The sequence below is a fragment of the Peromyscus eremicus genome, chromosome 3, assembly GCF_949786415.1.
Source record: "Peromyscus eremicus chromosome 3, PerEre_H2_v1, whole genome shotgun sequence".
Lineage (NCBI taxonomy): Eukaryota > Metazoa > Chordata > Mammalia > Rodentia > Cricetidae > Peromyscus > Peromyscus eremicus.
Genome location: NC_081418.1, coordinates 59,829,206 through 59,853,445, shown reverse-complemented (window position 1 = coordinate 59,853,445; position 24,240 = coordinate 59,829,206). Strand labels below are relative to the sequence as shown.

The 24,240-nt window shown below is 47.5% G+C and overlaps 1 protein-coding gene across 8 annotated transcripts in view; it reads left to right on the top strand.

Annotated features, from left to right (window-relative positions):
• Prkag2 (protein kinase AMP-activated non-catalytic subunit gamma 2) overlaps positions 1-24,240 on the top strand; it is a 270,128-nt gene that overhangs the window by 221,683 nt on the left and 24,205 nt on the right. For 5 of the 8 annotated variants that reach the window (XM_059257744.1, XM_059257745.1, XM_059257748.1 and 2 more), the window contains one exon: positions 18,487-18,593. In XM_059257744.1, coding sequence (XP_059113727.1) covers positions 18,487-18,593 — 107 coding nt within the window. The remainder of the gene's footprint in view (positions 1-18,486; positions 18,594-24,240) is intronic. The other 3 variants (XM_059257747.1, XM_059257746.1, XM_059257752.1) reach the window with 1 other exon arrangement.

Below are 24,240 nucleotides of genomic sequence, written 5' to 3'. Positions count from 1 at the left end.
ATATGTTGTTTTATATGCTAATATTGATTTCTGGTTGGTTGTCCCTTGGTAGCTTCAGGGTGAGGCTAGTCACCAGGACGACTAGGGAAGAGTTAGAGGGTTGAGGGTTGGGACTTTGAGACCTGTTCCTAGCCTCTGGGGTATGTGTCCTAAGGTTGATGAGCAGTGGACAGTAATTTGATCAGTCATGCCTGCCAAATAGGCTTCCATTAAAAACCCTGAAAGACAGAGAATCCAGAGAGCTTCTATCTAACTAAATACCTGGAGGTCCGTGAAAGCTGCATCTGTGCTCATTCCCCTCCTTATTACACCTTCATGTGTTCATTTTGATAAACATTTAAACGCTGCCCTCAAGAAAATTGATGGATCCCAAGGGGGGAGTCACAGGAACCCTCTTTATAGCCAATCACAGGAACCCTCATTTATAGCCAATCAGTCAAGGAGTTTGGAGGTAGATTTGCACCTGGGATCTGCAAGGATGTGGGCAGACCTAGGATCTAAGACTACACCTGTGGATCTGATGTCCCCCAGGTGGACTGAGTCAGAACTGAACTGCTAGAGTATCTAGCAGTTGCGTCCTGGAGGCATGGTGCTCATCAGGCAGGAAACTCTACACACTTGGTCCCATAATTCTGTGATGATCATGGAGGCAGGAAAGAGGAGAGGAAAGAGGGGAGGGAGGGCAGATGATGGGTGGTTGGGGAGGGAGGGCAGATGATGGGCAGTTGGGGAGGGAGGGCAGATGATGGGCGGTTGGGGAGGGAGGGAGGAAAGAGATAAATGGGACAGTGAGAAAAGTTGCTTCTCCTACAGAAGGACTAATTTGCTGAAGGTCAAGGAAAGGTAGCCACAGTTCCTGGCTGCTAGGCCCCCTGTGCCTTGCTCTCCTTTCTGCTCTGTCTCCCACTCAACTTGAGTCCCTGCTAGAACAGACTGGTGGGTGGCCTCCCAGGCCTGTGAGCTGATAGAGGCATCCACAGCTGGTGCCAGTGATCACCCTGTAGATGGCTTTCCAACTTAGGACTTGAAGTAGCCACTCCTGACGAAGCATTTCTGGCCCTTAAGAACAGTGGCATGCCGTGATGGAGACAGCCAGTGGGCCTGTAATAGGGGGGATCTGCTGCTAACCCCTGATGGTGTACACGTAATTGTGGACCGACACCGAAACTCTGGGAGATGGTATTGCTTCAGCTGGAATGGAGGTAGCCTTTTGTCACAGAGTCTAAATGCAGAATGCTCATGGGCTTTTCTGAGGACTTGGGGATGCACTCATTTTGAATTCACCTGCGCTGGCTGGCAAAATTGATCTCCTCTGGTGGTTTGCTGAATAGATTCTTTATCATTCTTCCCTTCTGAAAATCTGCTGAAATGACAGAAACCAATGAAATTCATAGAAAGGTAGCCCTGCTCAGTAAGGATGAAGTCTTGTTCTTGGAAAAAGCAAGAACATGAGTAAACCTTTGTCAAGTCTGTTCAAGAGAGTGAAACTACAAAACGTCAGAAATCAGAGAGGCTTCTTAACTGTCAACAGATTGTTAAATGTGATATAACGGAAGGAAAAGTAGGGCGGGGCCGGAGAGAAGGCTCAGCCGTCAAGAGTGCTTGCTGCTCTCACAGAGGACCCAGCAGACATGGCAGCTCACCACTGTAACTCCAGATCCAGGGCCCCAGCACCCTCTCTAGCCTCCACAGACACTGCACACATGTGGCGTGCAGATACACATGTAGGCAGAACACGTGTACACATATTTAAAAAGAAGAGTAGGACTGTGGTGGGTTTAATGAGAACAGCCCCCATAGGCTCGTGTATCTGTAAGCTTGGTCCCCAACTGGTGGAACTGTTTGGAAGGGACAGGGGGTGTGGCCTTGTTGTAGGAGGTGTGTCACTGGGGTAGACTTTTGAGTTTCCAAAGACTAGCATCATTCCCAGTTAGTATTCCCTCTGTCCTGCCTGGGCTTGTGAGGCAGATGTAAGTTCTCGGTTCCTGCCCCAGCTCCATGCTCCCTCTGAAACCAGGAGCCCCAGACTAAACACTTTGGTTTATAGGTTGGAACTAAGACAGGGACTGCATCAATAACTTAAGACTTTTCCGTCACTTCTTGAGTGATCCTCACTGGTGTGTATTCTCCTCCTTTATTACTCCCTTCTGCCGGTCACCAAGGAGAAAAAGTGGTTGAGTCCTGTTGAAACAGGTGAACTCTAACGCGGCAGGGGTGTGGCTCAGTTGGTCGAGTGCTTGCAAGCACGCACAAAGCCCTGGCTTCTGTCTCCAGCACCACATGAGCTGGGCGTGGTGGCGTAAATCTGTTTCAGCACCTGGGAGGTGGTGGCAAGAGGATCAGAAGTTTAAGGTCATCCTCAATTATGTATCTAGTTTGATCCTGGGGTACATGAGACCCTGTCCTGTTGTTTGTTTGTTTATGCTCTTTTGGGGGGCCGCCACCCAGCTCCCAACTGAAGCACACACGGAGGCTCATTCTTACTTACAAATGGCCATCCTTTCTTAACTTTAAATTATCCCATCTACCTTTGCCTCTGGGCTTCCACCCCCTCCTTCTGTATGCCTTTTCTTCTTTCTCTGTTGCTGGTGGGGTGGCTGGGTGGCTGGCCTCTGATGTCCTCCTCTCCTTTTCTTGCTCTTCCTCTGGCTGCTGCTTCTCTCCTCCCAGATCTCTCCTGGTTATCCTCCCTGCCTGCCAGCCCCACCTATCCTCTCTCCTGCCTCGCTATTGGCCATTCAGCTCTTTATTAGACCATCAGGTGTTTTAGACAGGCACAGTAACACAGCTTCACAGAGTTAAACAAATGCAACATAAACAGAAGTATACACCTTAAAATAATATCCTATAACACTGTCCAAAAAAAAAATGAAGAAAAGAAACAAATTATAGAACCTGGGGAGAGATACTTTAGTTGGGGAAGTACTTGTCAGACAATCGTGAAGACCTGAGTTTGTTCATCAGAAGCCACACTATACATATATATGGCTTGCTGGCATATATTTGAAGTCCTAGGAGGTGGAGACAGTGGGTCCCTAGGGCTCACTGGCCAACCAGCCTAGCCTGCTCAATGAGCTCCAGATTCCATGGGCCCTTGTCTCAGAAAACAGGGTGGTTGGTACCTTAAGGAACAACAGCTGAGGTTGACTTCTGGTCTCTATATACATATACACACTGTACACACACACACACACACACACACACACACACACACACACACACACAATTATACACTAGTGAAGGCAGTTTTAAAGTAATTTTTAAAAATCGCCTGTTTGTAAATGAATTCCATAGAACCGTGGAGGCCTTGGTTATTTAAACTTTAGAGCACAGGAAAGGAGGGGTGTTCGTGAGGCCTGGTTTGTCCGTAAGTCAGAGCTGGAGAAGGGCAGCAGTTAGAGGATGCTAAGCAGAAGATGGAGTGTACACATAAGGCATTCCCAGAGCTGTGCCAACGTAGGAATGTGAGCAGTTGAAACACAGCGTGCTGTAGCCAAGCCAGGGCAAAGGAGCCTCAAGGATATGCCGTCCGCTGAGGAGTCTGCAGCAACACAGAACGGGGAGTCTCCCCTCATCTCCAGAAATGCCGAGAGCTCTGCCCAGGGTCCTTTTCCAAGATCCCTAACAAAGTAGAGATTGGAAGAAGCTGTGAAGCTGCTGGCCCCTGGTCCTTGTGTCCAGCTGTTGCTTACTGTGACCTGACTGTGGTCCTTACTGTTGCTTTAGTTCAGTGTCTGGGTTCTGTATCCTGAGAAGGACAGTGTTGCTGGCTGGTCTCAGTAAACAAGGCGTATAGCATCCGAGGAATGACATCTGAAGTTGTCATCTGACTTCCCGAGGGTGTGTGCACAGATACATGAGCGCATATATATATGCACATAAAACCAAATCTAAAAATTGGGACAAAGCTGGGTGGCAGTGATGCACACCTTTAATCCCAGCACTCTTGAGGCAGAGGCAGGTGGATCTCTGAGTTTGAGGCCAGACTGGTCTATAGAGCAAGTTCCAAGACATCCAGTATTTAACAGAGAACTTTGTCTCTCAGAAAATAAAAACAAACAAACGAAAAAAAACAACAAAAACTTATACAAGAATAAAATGCTAACGGGATTCATTCTGCTACTTTCTTTCTTCTTCTTCTTCTTTTTTTTTTTTTTTTTTTTTTGGTTTTTCGAGACAAGGTTTCTCCAAGTAGTTTTGGCGCCTTTCCTGGATCTCACTCTGTAGCCCAGGCTGACGTTGAACTCACAGAAATCCACCTGGCTCTGCCTCCCGAGTGCTGGGATTAAAGGCGTGTGCCACCACCGCCCGGCTCATTCTGCTACTTTCTAGGCCCTGAGGTTATATTGATATCTAACTTTGTCTGTGTTCATGTGACCTAGTTTGCATTCTGTTGCTGTGATAAACACTGTGACCTGACCAAAAGCACCTTGAGGAGAAAGGGTTTATTTGTATTTGGCTTACACTTCCGTATCACAGTCCATCATCAAGGGAAACAAAGGCAGGAACTCGTGCAGCTCAGGAACCTGAAGGCAGGAATTGAAGCAGAGGCCATGGGAGAACCCTGCTTACTAGCTTGCTCATCATGGCTTGCTCATCATGGCTTGCTCAGCTTGCTTTCAACAACCCAGGACCACCTGCCCAGGGGTGGCACCACCCACAGTGGGCTGGCCTCTCCCCACATCAAATAATTAATCAAGAAAATGCAGCCGGGGGTGGGGAGGATGGGGGGGGGGGTGCTGGAGAGGTGGCTCAGGTGTTAAAAGCATTGGCTGCTCTTCCAGAGGACCCAGTCTCAACTCCCAGCACCCACATGGCAGCTCACAACTGTCTGTAACTCCAGTTCCAGGGGATCTCACACAGACACACCCGCAGACAAAACACCAACGCACATAAAAATAAGAAAAATAAAAAAAAATGTTTTTAAAGAAAGAAAATGCATCTGGGTGTAGTAGCGCAAGCCCTTAATCCCAGCACTTGGGTGGCAGAGGCAGGTGGATCTCTGTGAGTTCCAGGACAGCCAGAGCTGTTACACAGAGAAACCCTGTCTCAAAAAATGAAAAGAGAAGGAAAGAAAGAAAATGCCCTACAGACCAATCCAATAATCCAACATTTTCTCAGTTGAATTTTTTTTTCGAAGATTACCTGAGCTTGTGTCAAGCAGACAAAACACACACACACACACACACACACACCATGTTTCTTCTAAGCACATTAGGAAAAGTTGTAAGAGGCGCAGGCCATCATCTCGCTGATCTGCCCTTACCGTATGTCGGCCGACACCCAGCATGCCTCCGCTCCTGCGGCCCTCTCCCCTGCTTCGTTGGCATTCCCAGGCTGGTTTGCAGCAGCAGATGAGGCCAGTGTCCTGGGACAGGATCTTTGAGAGCAGATGCATTCCTGGAGTAGAGGCACCTGGGGGAGGCAGGGCCCGAGGTAGTCAGCTAAAGAGCTGCAAAGGCCAACAGGATACTGCAGGGCTCTCAGCTCGCCATCTCCTGACATTTGGGGCCGTGTGATGACATGTGGGGTAGGCACATACAGCCTCTACTCACCAGATACCAGGAGAGCCTCCAGCTGCACCCCAACCTGCATCAGACCCTTCTCAGCTTTCACCAAACATCCCTTTGGGGGCAAGTCCACTCCCATGGCTGGAGGAAGAGGGAATGTGGAACTCTTTGCCACGGGCTTCCTCTATGCTCCCACAGATACCTGCTCTTCTATGAACCCCTTTATTCTTAATTATGGGGCCCACATCAGATCCTTTCTCCTCTCTTTTCCCCTACACTTCTAGACCTACCAGGCACATAACTTTTTCTATTCCTCTTTCTGTTTTGAGTATCTAACGTTGAATTGATTCCACCCACACTCAGTCATCATCTCCTGGTCCAGTCTAGAATGTCAGAAACTGGCTTCTCACTAATAGTGTCATGTTACTCTGTGGAAAATTCTTTGAACCCCCAGGCCTCAGTGTCTTCATCTGTGGAGTTGGGTGATAGCTTGCTTTCCTTATGGACTTAGAACTTAGGGGTTAATGCTGGTCATGAACTAAAAGAAAACAGTGGCTTCTGCTAAGTGCCCACAGTATTGGTTACTGTGTGTCATGATTGTTGTTTATAGTATGGTATTTAGCTATTCTGTGCTAATATTCATGGAAATACCTTCATGCTTCTCATTGCCATTTCAAATAGTAATGACCGGCAGCAAATTTAAATTCTTGTAGGAGATACTGCAGAAATCCATATGGGCCCCTTTCTCATCCTCAAGACTTGGAACCGAGTTGTTGGTTTGAGTTTCCAGATCCGCATTTCACCCTCCATCCATCCTCACCCTGACCACACCCCAGCATCCCGACTTCACATCCTGTTACAGTGTGGTCCCCACCCTCTGGGCACCTGCTAGATACTGTCTAGACACCCTCTTCTCAGCTCCCTCTTCCGTCTTAAGGATAAAAGCGGAGGATGTCAGGGCTGGGCGTGGCTCAGTGGGCGAGCACTTGTTTGAAGCTCCAGGTTCTATCCCAGTGCTGACAAAGAAAAAACAAAAAACGTCAGGAATCACTTCCTAGTGGTGACTGTGGACAGTTTGAGAACGGAGTTAAAAGGCAAAACCAAACACCAACAGGAGCCGTGTGTGACAGCTCACTAAGGCATCTACAGACAGGCTGTGAGCAGCAATCCCTCCAAGCGGCACTTTGTTCAAGGGTGAGGCTAGGAGAGTTCACACCGGTGGTGATGTGGTGTGGCAGCCTGTCCAGGAAGGCAGGACTGAACAGTGATCTGTGCAGCCCGGCATTTCACCCTTCCTGTGGTCTGTGTCTGAGGAGACCTGGAGAAGCTGACAGAGAGGAAGTCAGCTATGGCCTGAGACTGTCTTTTCTTTCCCCCTTTTGGTTGAGATCAACCATCTGTCATGTGTACCCGTTCCCAAGAATGACAGGACAGCTCTCCTTCTAGACTAATCGAGTTCCAGGACAGGCCGGGCAGTGGTGGCGCACACCTTTAATCCCAGCACTTGGGAGGCAGAGGCAGGTGGATCTCTGTGAGTTCAAGGCCAGCCTGGTCTACAGAGTGAGTTCCAGGACAGCCAGGACTGTTATATAGAGAAACCTTGTCTCAGAAAACCAAAGGGGAAAAAAAGTGTTCTAGGATAGAACCATAAGAATCGGTGGGATTTGGGGTTGGGCAGCCAGGGCCAGAACAAGCTCTGCATTCTAGAACCACGGCCCCACTCGTGGCTGGCCGCTCCCAGCTCAAGACCAACGGTGCCGATGGTGCCATCCAGCCGGTACCTGTATCAGTCATTTTTCTCATTGCTTTGACAAAGTGCCAGACAAGAAGCCAATTAAATGAAGAAAGGTGTACTGGTCCACGGTTAAGGGGATCCATGAAGACCATTGTGGCAGTAGGTGTGAAAAGTGGATGGTCACATTGCCTCTGAGGTCAGGAAACAGAAATGAAGGTCAATGCATGCTAATCCCTGTGGACATGCCCAGAGGTTTGTCTCCGAGGCCATTCTAGATCCTGTCAGCTGACAGAGTTATCCATCACAGGAGTGAGTTAGTCAGTAGGCATTATCTCCACACACAAGAGTCTGTGTCTGAGTGTCTGAGTCATCGTCTCATCGACCGTCCTGCATTCAGCTTTGATTAACGTTCACCAGGAAGCCATTACACTGTTAGCCCTCATTCCAGCGTCCGCTATTTTGATCATCTTTTCCTGCCTCTGCTTGACTAACACAGTATAGTGACTCTCCTCTTCATTTTCATACAATTAAGACCAAAAAAAAAAAAAAAATGAAGCAGTGTATACATTTTTTGCAATCTCTTCCTAAATTAAAATTCTGTGGAAGTGGTTTGGGGAAATATTACTAATTTATGCTTCTGTAAGGAACTTGCACTTGTCTAGTGGGCTATATTCAGAACTTTTAGAATATATATTGTGCTGGTGAGATGGTTTGGTAGGTAAGAGGGCTTGCTGACCAAACATGAGGCTATGAGTTCAAATCCCTGGCACCCACACAAAAAGCCAGGCATGACTGTATGTGCTTGGAACCCCAGCATTGGGAGGTGGAAACAGGCAGATCCCAGGAGCTGTCAGTCTACCCTAGCTATAATGGAGAGCTTTGGGTTCAGTAACACACCCTGAGTCAAGGCAGTAAGAAAGGGAGCAGATAGGGGAAAACACCCCATATCTTCCTAGATAGACAGACAGGCAGACAAATAGACTCTTTCCATACGGTCATTATTTCTGTGACACACACACCCCAAATATCCCTCTCCAATAACATAATAAAGGCATATACTATAAACAAAGTTTATTTACATGTCATTATGTCTAGCTTCACCAGTGGTCCTTGGGGACAGGGTACACTCATGTCACCGTGCTCATGTGGATGGAGGTCAGGACAGCTTGCAGGAGTCTCCACCTTCCCTTTTGGGCCCTGGGAGCCTTCCCCTGTAATCTTTTAAACCTGCTTGTTGTCACTTTTGTCTCTGACAGAATCAGCACAGGGCCCCAGATTCTCACTTGCTCCTGTCACAGTTGATCTGTGCATTTCTCAGTGGCTCATGATTTAGCCAGCTGTGACTTGTGTCTGACATTTATGGAAACTCGCTGAGTGCCCGGATGTAAAGAAAAGTGAGCCATGCTTGCTGCCCCGGACAGTTTACAGTTTCAGGAAGAGCCAGGCCTATAAATGCCGTGGGCATGTGAGGGCTCCCACTGGGAACTGCTCATAAAGCACTAATGGACATGTCAGAGAGGCAGCAATTAAGTCCAACTGTAAGGTGTTGAGGGAGGAAGTGTTCTTCGAGCTGATCTTTGAAGGTATATTAGTGTCTGGAGGCCTCCAACAAATCTGCAGTGCACAACAGAAATTTTTTCTCCCACAGTTTTGAAGGTCACAGTCTGATAAAAGTTATCAGCAGCCCTAGAGGCTGGAGGAGAATCTTTCCCAGGCACACCCCTTTCTGTCTGTCTGTCTGTCTGTCTCTGTCTCTGTCTCTGTCTCTCTCTCTCTCTGTCTCTCTCTGTCTCTCTCTCTCTCTCTCTCTCTCTCTCTCTCTCTCTGCTTCCCCATCTCCCACCCCCTCTCTATGCTTCTGCTGATTCCTTGGTGTCCAGCACAGTCTTCATGTTCTCCCTGGGTCTCTTTTGACCCTTCTCTCTTTCATGAGGACGTGTTATGGTCCCAAGTCCAGAATGGTCTGGTCACAAGCTCCTTGTCATGTGTAAGGGTCTGACATCTGAAAATCCCTAACTATAAAACAGTTGCATTAGGATATTTTAAGTGGCCATTCTGGGAGCAGGGTATCACTGTTCAGCCCACTACTGAAAGGATGCAGTAGATCACAGACAGAAGAGCACCTAGTGTGTGCACAGACACAGTGGGACTCCATGGAAACACCTTTCCAAAGACAACTTCCCGAAGTCCATGTGCTTCCTTTGAGGATATACTGATATGACTCCAAAGCATGAGACTGGGTAGGGTGGTGTGCAGAGGGTGTCCCAGTAGAGACAGACAGATAGGGTCCATCTAGACTCCTAGGAACTTGAATTAAATGGGGTCCACTGAGGGGGCTGGATGGGGCTAGATAGACAGGGCATCAAGTCATGGAGTCCACGGTGTTAGATCATCAAATCCAGTTTTAGAGAGAGAAATCTCATCTGCACATATTCCCACTTAGTGTTTACCATGGTTTGCATTTAAACTGAGATGTTGCACCTTCCAGGTTTTGTTGACTTTTCTCTTACGTCACACTGTGGGGATGCTTGCTGCCTTCTGGTCTGTTCTTCAACAGCAACACTGGGCTGGCACACAGGTCAGAGAGTGGACTGCCTCTCTCCACCTGACGAGCCAGTTCTTCAAGGACCAGTCAGAGTGCATCTAGGCGTGATGTGCAAGACACAAAAGTAAGAGTGGAGTGCTGTAGTGTTCCACAGACAGGGAGAGACCCTGGAACACTCGGCCTAAGTCTGGACTTCCCACTACTCAGGATTTTAATGATGCATTCTGAACAAGCTGCTTTGGATGGGTGGGTCCTTTGTTTGGGCTGATTTTAATTTTTTTTTCTGTTTAACTCCAAATTACTTATTTTCTCTCCAACCTCAAAAGCAATTTGGGACTTAACCATAATGCAAACGGTGGACATGACTCCTCTGAGAGTCAGAGATCTGCACAAACTTTGTTTGCCTGACTTTGCATACAGGTGTTTCTGTGGTTGTGAGCTTTGCTCTGTATCCATGGCAATCTGTCCTCCATCCAAACCAGTGGACATTTTATCATTGATCCTGCCTGTTTACCATTTTGCTTAATTTAGTCATTTTTTTTTTCATTTTTAAAAACGTCGTGGATCTTCTACAAGTCAGTCTACTCGTGAGGATACATCAGACTTAATCCTAGTTGTGAGGTAACCTCCAGAGGCCCTCAGAGCCTGTCACAGCCAAGAGGCCCCCGAGGAGACATGGCTGAGTGTAGTGTGGAATCCTGGGTAAGATCCTGTGAGAGAAACAGGACATGAGGGAAACGAAGGAAATCTGAGCAGTGCGGGGACTTAGTTAGTATCTGGTGCACCCTGTGGGTTCATTATGTAAGAAGCATACCTTGCTAATACAAGATGTTGTTAACTGTGGGGAACGTGGCTCCCTGTGACCCAGAGGCTGCGTACGTCTTTTCAGGGGGAGTCTGGCTCCCCCATGCCTGCCTTTGATCCAGGAAGCACAGAGTTCTAATAAGGCCTCATTTCCCAATCAGGGTGACTAGAGGTGGACCATGGCAGGTAGAGCCAGCGCTGACTCAGGGCTGTGTGAGACCAGAGATGAGCTCCATGGCTCACGCAGGTGTATCCACAGAGGGTGTGTTGCCTGAGTAGGCTAGGCCCAGCCTCTGAGCAATGCTGCATATGACTGTTACAACCCAGGAGAACTAGGCCAGATTACATAGATGCTTTGCCCTGAGGAAGATGGAGCCCAATTCCGCAGCTACCGACCAAGTGTGGGCTCCTTACAGAGACCACAGCACAGTAAGGGAATAAGGACCCTGAGGAAGACATCCCCAGCCAGGGGACAAAGTTGGTGAGTCAGCCACGTTAGCTTTTGTGTCCTTGATGAGGGATGAGGGAAAACCCCAAGATAAGTCATCAGAACCCCCAGATTGCCTACCTGCCCTCCTTAGGAGTGTCAAGGTCATCAAACAGAAGGGGAAGTCTTTGTGGCTGATGTGAAGGAACACAAGCAGGCATGGTGGTTATGGGCTGCTGCAGCTGGGCTCCTAAGCTAAAGAGGACACGAGGGGAAGAACAAAGACTGTTCTTTCCTTTCTGTTTCTGTGAAAAACACCTTGACCAAATCGTCATGGAGGGGAAAGGATTTATCTGCCTTGTACTTCCAGATCACAATCCATCACTGAGGAGAGTCCGGAGAGAAACTTAAAGCAGAGACTGTGCAGGGACACTGCTCACCAGCACCCGACAGGCTCGTGCTTAGCCAGATTCCTTAGATGGCCTAAGGGATGGTGCTGCCCACGGTGGGCAGGGTCCTCCCGCATCCATTAACAATCAAGTCATCCTTTCTCTGGCATGCCTATATGCCAGTCTGGCTAGGCAATTCCTCAATTGAGGCTTTCCTGTCAGATGACTCTGGGCTGTGTCAAGTGGACAGTTAAAGCTAATGAGGACACCTAATAAGTGAAAGCTGATAATCGTGTGTCAAGGTTGGTTTATTATTTGTGACAGTTATTTATTATTTGTGGAGCCGCTGGATGATGAATCTCAACTGTCTACTCCTGTAGATTGGGAGGCACCTAGGAGATTGGTAAAGCACACTTCCAGGTTCGTCTGAGGTCATTTCCAGAGAGAATTAACTGAGGAGAAAAGATTCTTTCTGAATATTGTGGCTGGTACAGCTCTCTAAGCTGGGGCCCAGAGGAAGTAAGGGGAAAGGAAGCCCGCAGCACAGGCCTGCTCTCTGGCTGCTGGGAGCTAATGTGCTGTACTTCACACAGGTACACTGCATCACAGAACACACAGGCAGCCTCCCATGGACAACGATCTCCAAAGCTGAGCCACAATACATCCTTGGTCCTTTCAATTACTTCTGTTTGGTATTTTGCCACAGTGACACAGCAGTAACTAGTATACATGAGGCTGGAGAGACACCTCAGAAGTTAGGAGCTCTGGGTGCTCTTCCAGAGGACCCTGGTTCAGTTCCCTGCACCCACACAAGGCCATGCACAACCACCTGTAACTCTAGCTCCAGTAGATCCAACACCCTCTTCTACCCTCCAAAGACACTGTCCTCGTGCATACACACACACACTTTCTCACATGAATAAACATAAATAATTTTTGGTTTTTCGAGACAGGGTTTCTCTGTGTTGTTTTGGTGCCTGTCCTGGATCTCGCTCTGTAGGCCAGGCTGGCCTCAAACTCACAGAGATCGCCCAGCTCTTCCTCCCGAGTGCTGGGATCAATGGCGTGTGCCACTACCGCCCCGCCCATAAATAAATTTTTAAAGCTTTTTTTTTTTTTTTTTTTTTTAAGTAACTGAAGATCGATTGGCACAAGAGAAGCTGGGCTGTTGTTGACTGTTTGATACTGTTTTACAAGCCTTTGGAACAGAGATGTAGAGAATATGCAAATGTTGAGGATGCAAGCTGTGAAACTCTGGAGCTTAACAGGCTATTCTACTGGGAGCTTAGAAGACCAGAATGCCAAGAGGACTGGATTTGAGACCATATTATATTCCAGCAAAGAACTTGTCTCTACCTTTCTATGCTTTAAAGACTGGAAGCCTCTAAAGATGGAGGAAATTTGAAGGCAGCATGGTATTTAGCTGTGGCACAAATACTGCTTGCTGCTTTTAACCAAATTTATAATCAGAATTTACGCAAAACCAAAGCAGAGATTTGAGTGACTTTTGGTCTCCCCGGAAGAGACATTCTCATAAAGGTGGAGTCAAGGATTGCGTGGCTGCTTTGTAGCCCTGGCTGGCCTGGAACTTGCTCTGTAGACCAAGCTGGCCTTGAACTCACAGAGATCCACCTGCCTCTGCCTCCCAAGTGCCGGGGTTATAGCTGCATAATACCATGCCTGGCTTGGTTTTTACATTTTACAGGCACCCATAGTTGAGTTTGCCTTGAGTCTGGGAAGAGACTTGGCCTTGGGCTTTAAGCAATTAATTTCAGAGGTCGGTGGTAGAATGTTTTGGTTTTAGGAGGGGTGTTTATGTGTCAGGTTGACAAGAGGTGGACTTATGGTAGTTCATCTTAGTTAAATTTTTATTTATTGTGTGTGCATGAGGTGGAGCAAAGAGCACATACCGTGTGTGTGTGTGTGTGTGTGTGTGTGTGTGTGTGTGTGTGTGTGTGTAGGTCAGTGAACAACTTTGAGGCCTTGGTTCTCTTCTTCCACCCTTATGTGGGTTTCAGGCATCAAATTTAGGTCCTCGGGCTTTGGTGGCAAGCTCCTTGGCTGTTGAGCCCTGTGATTGTTAATCTTAATTATCAACTTCACCAGCCATGAAGCACCTGAATTAAGGACACATCTGAGTGTGTCTATGTTGGCATTTCTAGAGAGGATTAACCACGAGGATGGACCTACTCTGAATGTAAGAGCCCGCAGAATAAAAGGGGAGAGAGGGGCTGGCTGGAGAGATGGCTCAGCTCTTCCAGAGGACCCAAGTTCGGTTGCTAGTGCCCACATTGGATAGCTCACAACTGCCCGTATCCAGCTCCAGGAGATCTGATGCCCTCTTCTGGCTTCTATGGGCACCTGCACACATGTGGCATACACTCAACAGAGATACACGTACACATAAACTTTTTTTAATCAAGAGGAATTAAGATGGTTATGCTCAAAACATGTTTAACACAAAATTCAACACAAAATTTACAGATTTTAAAAAATTTAAGTTTGAGCAATCCTACTACATAGTTTTTTCATGTTTTTATTCTAGATATTCAGAGAGTTATAGGCATGTACAGCATGCACAGTTCTTCTGAAAAGCCTGGCTTGTTTGCTTGGCTTTGGTGGGGATGCTGGTGGTCTAACTCAGGGCCTGTGCCTGAGAAGCAAACATTCTACTGCCCGTCTACACTCTAACCCAAAAGTCTTGATTTAACTAATGAACAAAATGTCCTGTAAAGTGTCCTTTGGGGTTATATTTTATTGTTGCTAGTGTCTGTCTCAATTTCATTCATCTGAATTCTGAAAGTGTAGATATTTAGCAAGCAGCTGGTAACTTGGGTGCTGGGTAATTGTACTAGACCAAACTGCTCGCCCACAGAACAGGCTATGAAGAAACCGGGTACTAACAGTGATGGGATGGCTGAAATGGATCAGAACTGCTGCTGTGAAGACCAGCCTTCAGCAGCTCAGGAATCGAGGGGGAGCCACGGAGTCGGGCAGACTAATCACTCAGTTTGACTTTTCTATCTGAGGGTATAAAACTTACCTCTCTGGGGCTGGCAAGTGGGGCAAAACTTACCTCTCTGAGGCCTTCAAAAAAGGAAACACACACACACACACACACACACACACACACACACACGTGCACTTTCAGAGTCTCTATCATCTTTCTTCTCTCTATTTCTTTTCTTACCTCTATCCAGGTGTATCTCTTCTGTGTGTTCTTAATTTTTTTCCTTACAGCTTATGTACCCCAGCAAAATCTTTCAACCAATATAAAAATTACAATGTGGTTATAATCTATTTTTTAAGTGAATGATTACAATGAATACAAGTAAAAAAAAAAAAAAACAATGTTTTCCATATCCCTTACATGATTAACATTTTTTGTATTATAGATGAAAACAGATTATTCCCAAGAACCCACAAACATTCATGTCCAAGGAACTTGTTATAGATTAACAGAGTGTAAGCAAGCAAAATATTTTTTCAGCCAGTTCTTTACTGGAAGGCTGCGTTTTGCGGTTACAAAGAAAGGATCAATCACTTTATTATTTATTGCAAAAGGTAATCTTATGAAAAAATCTTAAAAGAGTCACAAATCTAAACTTTTATATATGAAAAACAATCAGTCAACTCAACTTTTAATCCTCAGGGTGCATACCCACTCATCAACCATTTTTTATATCAGGAAGCTGAGGGCAGAAATGGGTATAAGGAATTAATCATCACTTTTGATCACCAACCCATCTATAGCAAGAAAAGCACGTCACCTAATAATAACTGGGCTGTCTTTGTTCTTACTTCTTGATCTCAACAAGTCCCTCACCCAACCATTAAAAGTGTGTCTTTCTAAACTTTAAATTGTTCCCCAAGATTTTCTACCTCAAAGCCATTAACAAAAATATCTTAACCTTAACTAACAATTCTACATGTCTAAATTCTTTCTGAGGGTAGTGGTTGAATTAATTAATCTGCTCCAGCAGCAATGCTTGGAAAAAGTCAGTCACTGCTTATAAGTACCAGTAACACTGCCGGGTGAGGGACTAGAACCCCCCTGAGAGTTTTCACACAACCCACAGATGATGAGGGATGTGATGACCATGAAGGCAACAGAGCTATGCTCGGTTAACAGCATGGGGTCCTCAGGACACACCCGGGGCTTTGCCTCTCCAGTGCTCACCCAGGCATGGCTTTGCCAACCACCCAGCCGTGTTCCATGAGTTCCAATGCTGCCTGTTGGCCCCCTCGCATGGCCCCCTGCACAGAACCTTCCTGGCTTCTATCCTAGCACTACAGTGTTGCTGATCTTCCTGGGCGGGACCCCACGTTTGTGGGAGATAAATATTTCAAGAAAGGATCGCAGCAGCCTGACTCACTTACCCATGCACTCAGCCGTCACCAGTTCTGAGCCCTCATAAGCCCACCCACACCTTGCCCTTGGTGGTGTCTTTGACAGTGTGAGGACAGCGGGCACAGTCACTCTGTTGTCACAGTCACTCCATGAGGAGTGCCGCAGCCTCAGCCCCTGGAACACTGGGAGCTGTGGGGGACAGATGGGGGGGGGCTAACCCCTGCTCTCCTATGCTCTCCTGTTTCACCATCTCTGCCCACAGGCATCTGGTAGTCATGCTTCAGGGCAGAAAAAAAAAAAACCTGGAAAACAGGACCCCAAGAAAGACACAGGGATCACCCAATGACAGAGAAATGGAATGAGATCTACATGAACAGCCTGGACATGAGTGGGGGTAGTGAAGGGCGAGGGTCGAGGGAAAGAGAGCTTGGGGGAGCGGGAGATCCCAGCTGGATCAACAACAGAGAGGGAGAACAAGGAATAGGAGACCATGGTAAATGAAGACCACATGAGAATAGGAAGAAGCAAAGTGCTAGAGAGGCCCACAGAAATCCACAAAGATACCCCCACAACAGACTGCTGGCAATGGTCGAGAGACAGCCCGAACTGACCTACTCTGGTGATGGGATGGCCAAACACCCTAATTGTCATGCTAGAAACCTCATCCAACTACTGAGGGATCTGGATGCAGAGATCCATGGCTAGGACCCGGGTGGATCTCTGGGAGTCCAATTAGCGAGAGTGAGGAGGGTTTATATGAGCGAGAATTGTTGAGACCAAGGTTGGATAAAGCACAGGGACAAATAGCCAAACGAATGAAAACCCATGAACTGTGAACCAATGGCTGAGGGGTCCCCAACTGGATCAGGCCCTCTGAATGAGTGTGACAGTTGATTGGCTTGATCTGTTTGGGAGGCATCCAGGCAGTGGCACCGGGTCCTGTGCTCATTGCATGAGTCGGCTGTTTGAAACCTGGGGCCTATGCAGGGTCCCTTGGCTCGGCCTGGGAGGAAGGGACTGGACCTACCTGGACTGAGTCCACCAGGTTGATCTCAGTCTGTGGGGAAGGCTTTGCCCTGGAGGAGATTGGAATGGGGGGACTGGGGGGAAGGTGAGGGGGGCGGGAGGGGGAAGAACAAGGGAATCTGTGGCTGATATGTAGAACTGAATTGTATTGCAAAATAAAAATTAAAAAAAAAAAAAACTACAGGTAATGCCCCAGGGATAACCCTTGACCCCTAAGGCAGGGGTGCTGTCTCCTGCAGGAAGTCAGATCTGTACTCAGCCTCTCGAGCCTCCTCCCTCACATCTTTGCCTCCAGTTGTGTCGAACTGTAACCTGCTGATAGGTGCAGCCTTATTTTGAGGGTTTTTCTTCTCTCCTTCCCTGTCTCACTTACCCCTGGGTCTTAGAGTCAGCTTTGGGAAGAACCTACGCTAAGCCGTATGCAGTAGATGTTTGTAAACTGAGTTAATTAATTAATTACTTGAGTAAGAGTCTGATCACTCAAAGAAATTGCCCAGGAGGGAAAATGGAGTTTAGAATGTACAGTGTTAACAAGATAGAAAGTGAAAGTTGATGAGAAAAACAGACCAGTGCTTTCAGAGGAAGAAGCCATTGAGACTTCCTGTCTGCCCAGCTCAGAGGCAAGGTGGGGACAGAGCACCCACTGTGTGGTCTTATGGGTGGTCACATTAGCTTTGAGGAAAGAGGATGAGACCTCTCCTTGTCATGTGTCTCTGCAGCCACACTGGACCCTGCCTGCTCACCAGAGGCAGTGAGGGGTAGTGATGGGAAAGGGGGCGTGGGAACCAGCCAAATCAGAGTATTAGGAACTGCATAGGAGATGTGCTACTTTGCAGGATGATTTAGTTGGATGGCTTTAGTTTGTTTTGTGTGTCTGAGCGTTTTACCTGCACGTATGTATATACACTACGTGGGTGCTGCAGTGCCTGCGGAGGCCAAGGAGAGTGTCAGAGTTAAAAACGCTTGTGAGCCACCATTTGGGTGCCAAGAAGCAAACCCAGGTCCTCTGCAAGAGCAACAAGTGTTCTTAACTGCCCAGAGCCTGAAGGCAAGCCTGCTTGCCATTCCAGACATTCGCTCTGTCCAGGAAACCCACTCCACACCCCAAGGAAGCCCAACTGGAACCATGGAGCAGGAGCTCGATGGCTGGCTTGCAAGATGGCTTACACTCAGCTAGCTCACCTGAGCAGGTGAAGACCTGGGAACGGTGCTTCGTTGTGGCTTTGCTACACTAGTTTCTTTTTCTTTTTTTTTTTTTTTTTGGTTTTTTTCGACACGGTTTCTCTATGTAGCTTTGTGCCTTTCCTGGAACTCACTTGGTAGCCCAGGCTGGCCTCAAATCCACAGAGATTCGCCTGGTTCTGCCTCCTGAGTGCTGGGATTAAAGGCGTGTGCCACCACCGCCCACACTAGTTTCTTTTAGATATGGGACTTTTCCAACCAGGTTCTTTACTTTTTCCTAAGTAGAAAATCATATCATATGCAAATAGCTTGAGGGATTTCTTTTCAGTCTGTAGACTTTCCCCCCATCTTGTCCTATTGTGCTGACTAGAACTTCCAGAATTCTCCTGAATAGAATTAGCAAGAGTGGATACCCTCTTCTCATCAAGTGTTAGCAGTGGGTCTCCCACATACACATTCTCTGTCGACTGAAAGGGGATTTGTTTCTTATAACTAACCCATTGCTTTTTCTTTTTAGCAGAAGACTCAGAAAGTGGCGTTTATATGCGATTCATGAGGTCACATAAGTGTTATGACATCGTTCCAACCAGTTCAAAGCTTGTTGTCTTCGACACTACGTTGCAAGTGAGTATATCTGGCTTCCATGATCTTCTGATGGCTTATTGGGGCAGCTGCTTGCATGGATTCAATCCAGCCACGGCAGCAGGTCTTTGCTGAGTCTTTCCACGAATCAAACCTTGGGCTGAGGTTTTGTCTGTATCCCCATGGTAACCTCATAAGCAACGTGCTATTGCTAAACTCATTGTACTGATACAGAAATTGAATTCCAGCTTAACAAAAATCGAAGTTTAATCCACGGACTTTTTATCCCCCAGCTAGTGTGGTGAGGTGCAGAATTTGAACCCAGGCCTGTCAGCTGTGGGTTGGCGCCTAAGCCTATGTGTACCAACCTCCCCTTCCCTACTGGTGCCCTATATTGTCTTTCTTGGTTATTAAGTAAACATAATTAATATTAGAAAAGATGTCGAGGTGGATAATTTCTTGAAAGAAAACTTTATTGGTCTATCCCAGCAGGAAATTTGAACCTGAGTATTTTGCTATTAAAATTGTATTTTTTGGAGCTTATTTTTTTTATCAATATGGCTTATAATTACATGTGAAAGTTCTAATTTATATGTTCTAAATATATGTTCTATATGTATACGTTCAGTGTAATAATCTTTAAGTTACATCCAGTATATAAGATGTATATATGTATAGTACATACATGCACACATGTGCATGCACACAGACACATCACATCAAGTAAGATTGTCTTCACTTGTTTTCTAAGAAGTAGATACTGAGCCAAGAACTTGTGAGCAAGTTGCTTGTGACAGATGTGCTCCCAGGAAAAACCCCAAAGATATGGCAAAAGAGACAGGACCCCAGAAGCCAGCAAGCATGTGATTTCAACAATGGCCTGTTGGGGGCAGCCTCAGCCCGAGACCCGATGGAACCTTGAGTTCCCAGAAGAGCTGATCCCAGCCTCTTGTATTCTGCATCCAGAGCTGACCTGGGAGAGACCTCCCAGGTTCCTCCAGCTTTGCCCAGCTGCCTTTCGCCTCCCACCACTCTTTGTTCCCTCACGTTACACTGTAGAGGAAACCCCAGACCCTGGGAGTCATTCCTCCTGGGAGTCATCCCTCCTGCCTTCTGCCCCGCCCCCCGCCCCCCCCCCACACACGGGACCAACAGGAAGACAGAAATGGTTTTTGTTTTTGCTTAGTTGCATTTTTAACTTTTTTTTTTTTGTAAATTTATGGAAATACAATTGGTTTTGTAAGTGGGCTTTAAGACCTGTGAGCTGGCAGATTCTCATTGAACCGGGTAACCTTCAGGGTTCCTTTTAAGCCCCTAAGATTCTCTGATTCGTAGTCATTGAACAGAAGCAAACACGTGATCACAGTAGAGAAGGTGGGTCTTAAAGTCATTCTAAGAAACGTCTCTACAGGTAGTGCTGCAAGTTTCAGTATTTAAATAACTAGACATTCTGCAGGGCGGCGGTGGTGGCGCACGCCTTTAATCCCAGCACTCAGGAGGCAGAGGCAGGCGGATCTCTGTGAGTTCAAGGCCAGCCTGGACTACCAAGTGAGTTCCAGGACAGCCAGGACTACACAGAGAAACCCTGTCTCAAAAAAAGAAGGAGGAGGAGGAGGAGGAGGAGGAGGAGGAGGAGGAGGAGGAGAAGGAAGAAGAAGAAGAGGAGGAGGAGGAGGAGGAGGAGGAGGAGACCTTCCGAGTCTCCAAACAAACTGCTGGCCCAACCAGTACACCCTCACCCCTGCTTCCTCCACGCTCTCTTTCAGAAGCAGCAGCTCTGGGCCCTTTACTCTTACGTAAGCAGCCACAGCACCAATCTGCTGTTTACCTAGATGTTATTGTGCCCTGGGGTTGACACTCTTTGGAATTAAGAATTTAGCCAGGATGAGTCATATGTGAAAAATGTAATGCTTTCTGGATGCCCAAGGTCAGTAATCCAGTAAATATCATTTCTGCAGTTAACCAAAGCCATGTGTATGTCCTGTCCCAGAAGTCATTCACCCTGTGAGTCTCCGAGCTTGGAGGGAGCTGGAATTTATGAACAAGGAGACAGAGCATGGTGGTGGTGGTTAGAGCAAAGGGAAAGGTGTGTGAGAGGTTCTTGATGAAGACTAAATACAGCAGTGGTCCTTGACATACCCCAAGAGCTAAGAGAACAGGAGAGGGCCAGAGCGGCAAGACAACCCAAATGCCCGTTCTCAGAGGTCTGTTGAGTGAATGACTTCTAAAATACACACACAGAAGACTGTAATGTGGCCATTAAGAAGAAAGAAAGAGTGAGGCATAGTAGTACATGCCTGTAATCCTAGCATTTGGGAGTTAGAGGCAGGGGGATCAAGAGTTCAAGATCATCCTCAGCTACATGGTAAGTTAGAGGCTAGCCTGGGCTACTTGAGAGGAGTGTAGTCGGGCTTTTCTTTGGGCCGCTAGCTCACAAAAAACAACACAGAGACTTACATTAATTATGAAAGCTTGGCCTTAGCTTAGGCTTGTTTCTAACTAGCTCTTACAACTTAACCCATTTCTATTAATTTACTTTCTGCCTCATGGCTTCATTGCCTCGTCTTCATACTGCCCATCCTGCTTGCTCTAAGTTTCCTGGTGTCTTCATCGCCTTCTTCCCAGCGTCCTCTCTGCCCAGAAATCCTGCCTAGCTATTGGCTGTTCAGCTTTTTATTAAACCAATCAGAGCGACACATTCTTCACAGTGTACAAAAAGATTATTCCACAACAGAGGAGAAAGGAGGAAGGAAAAAGTTTGTTGAAAAATTACGTTTTGTTCTGTGTTCAAAAGGGAGATAGAGAACAGCATGTGTAATAGCCACAGTACTCAGAGACTGATGGATCTGGTAAACCAAAGTCCGCCATGTCCAAGGAGACTAGAAGGGAGATGCTCCAAGGCCAGGGGATACTGACCGACCAGAGCAGAGTAGAACTGGGGTGCTGCGTCACCCTGAAACAAAGGAAGAAGACATTCCTGCTTAAGGCTTTCCAGCGTGGGTCTCTCAAGACCCACTGAACCACCTACAAAGCCCCCTAAGTTTAATACTGTCAAGAACTGAAGGCTCCAAGTCTCCCCTTTCCATCTCTCAGGCCTGAGGAAGCGGAAAGCAAATATAGTGTGGGATAGTGCCCACTAAGGGGTATCATCACCGTCACACCCTAGAGTGGTCCATCACGCTGCCCATGGCCACCATGAAGCATATCCACAGGCCAGCCGTCTCCACCTGCCGAGCTCCTGGCAGAGGAAGACTCTGTAGGCACTGGGGTCACCTCAGGGAAGGCAAGCCCTGTCTCCACCTAACAGTGTAGATTAGTGCCACCGTGCACACCAGCTGCTAGCTCGGGGCCTGGGAACTGCTGAGGTCGAGCTGCAGGGTCTTTTGTACCCCATGGTTAGTTGTGGAGTCTCTGTCAGGGTCCAGCAATGAGTCAGGAATGATTTTCCAAATGGAAAGAATTATCTTAGAGGAAGGCATGGCTGCGTCAGGATGTTTTTCTGGTGTGGATTTTTTTTTTCTTTGTGGATTTCTTATTGATGGAAGCATTGTGCAGCTTTCTAAGCATTGACCTTGCTGTGTCATAGGCACAGCAGAAGAGCAGCTGGACTTGCTTCACAGGCTGAAATCCCAGTGAAAATTGCTTTTGGAGCCCCTCAGTACAAGTGTCCTAGTAGCACACGGAAATGTCTACCTGCAGCCCCCAGAAGACCCACTCAGAGTCCTGTGGTGGCAGGTAGTATCCTTCCAAAGCAACATCAACCTTTGCACGTCCCCAGGGATGCTCTCCTCATGTGATTTGCTAACCCAGTAGCCAGAAATTCCAGAAGCTTCCTATTTGACTGAAGTCAACAAGCCTCTGGAGAGCTTCTGCATGACGTTAGGATCGCACACTCGGGAAGAGAGGAGACCGCCACAGCCTGAGCCTGTAGCCCGACTGCACTTTTGGTGACCCAAGCTCTAGCGGACATACCGCCTGTTACCTGATATCCAGAGCCCCCACCCTAACTAGAAGACAAGAGTGGCATTTTATGGTCAGAACCGATGTCCAGTTCCTCATGTCCCTGTTTGCAAGTCCCAGGGGAAGGGCACCAGGCAGGGAACTCTGTATGTGAAAACGGCATGGCCACAACCCGGTGCTATAAGGGACCTGGCCCAGACCGGAAACAGCTAGAGGACAGAATCCTCATTGCTGATGACTCAAATCAGGCTGTTGGCCACTAGAGTTCTTGTTAAGGAGCTAAAATAAAATGAGAAGATTGGGTCACTTTCATTCCTGGGGACACTAATCAGTTAGCTGCCACCAGAGATCCCTATGGAGGCAGATTGTTCTGGATTCCCACCCCTTCCTGGTTGCCCTTGATAGGTATCCGCACCTGCCTTAGCTTGACTCCTGCACTGGCCCTTTGCTGCCCGGAAATACCGTTCCCATGGAAACCAGCAAGGCTGCTCCAGGTGCCGTCTGTCTGCGTAGTGGTGTAGTGGTACAGCACTGCCCCCAGTTACGGCACATGCATTCTTCTACAGCTCAGAGAGAGTGTCCTCGGGCCCTGAACATGCTCTTGAGGGGTCAGCCAGTGTTCTGTCTTCATTATCCTGTAGGAGAGTAACGGCATCCCAACCTCACTTAGCATGGCCTTAACATGCCCTGAACTTAGGCACCCTCCCCTAGCTGCACAGGCAAAGCATTAAATGAGCCCACCTGTAGCACTCCGTTCCGCTGGCTCAGTGTTAAATTGCTTTTTGGCCTGTTCTCACACATTCTTTCCATGTTTCTGCAGAAGTAAGATAGCAAGATGTTACAGTTCGTTCTGTGTGTAAACTGTTTCCTGCTGTGGGGCATGGTGAAACCTGTCCCCAGCAAGAAGGTGACAAGACTGACTGGGATCATCTTGAGAAGAGTGAGGCCTGTGTCACGTTCACCCACGAAAGTCTGTCACGGGGTTTCTAGCAAAGGAAGATGATTCTTAGACAGTGGCAAGCCAGCCATGAGAGGCTGAGAGAGAGGCCAAGATTCTGGAATGTGGTGGTCAAGCCTATAGTCCCAGCAGTCAGGAGACAGAGGCAGGAGAATTGCTGCAAGTTCTGTCCAGCCTGCTCTACATAGCAAGACCATCTCAAAAAAAAAAAGAGGGGGGAGCTAAACACACACACACACACACACACACACACACACACACACACACACGTACATGTCATCAGGAGTAAAATAGGATATAACCAGAAGAGGGATGCACAGTATAAGTTTAATTTGAGATGAAAATTATGATGCACAAGGGAAGTAGGGTATTCAGGATTCTCAAGGCAAGAAGAAAAGGAAGAACTGGTCCCCTTGCTCAAGATGAGGGCCCTGGTGTGGCTGGAACCTTTCTCCTCAGCCTGTGCTGCTTTCGTCAAGGAAGATGGTCAGGAGCTAGGAAGGGTGAAATAGTAACAGAGGAAGATCATTTAGAGATGATGAAATGTTGTCCCTGAACAGAACTGAGTCTGACTCCTGTCCAGACGTATCACATCCTGATACAGTGAGAGATGGTAGAGATTACCAGGCCCTCTGTGAGGTCGGAGGCCCTGTGGAGAGCAGATCTGATAGGAGGGAAGGAAAAGGAGGGGACTCCCCCAGCAGCGTGAACAGAGCCTCTCGTGAATTCATGGCACGCCCATGCACGCTCACACACGTGAGCACACACAAA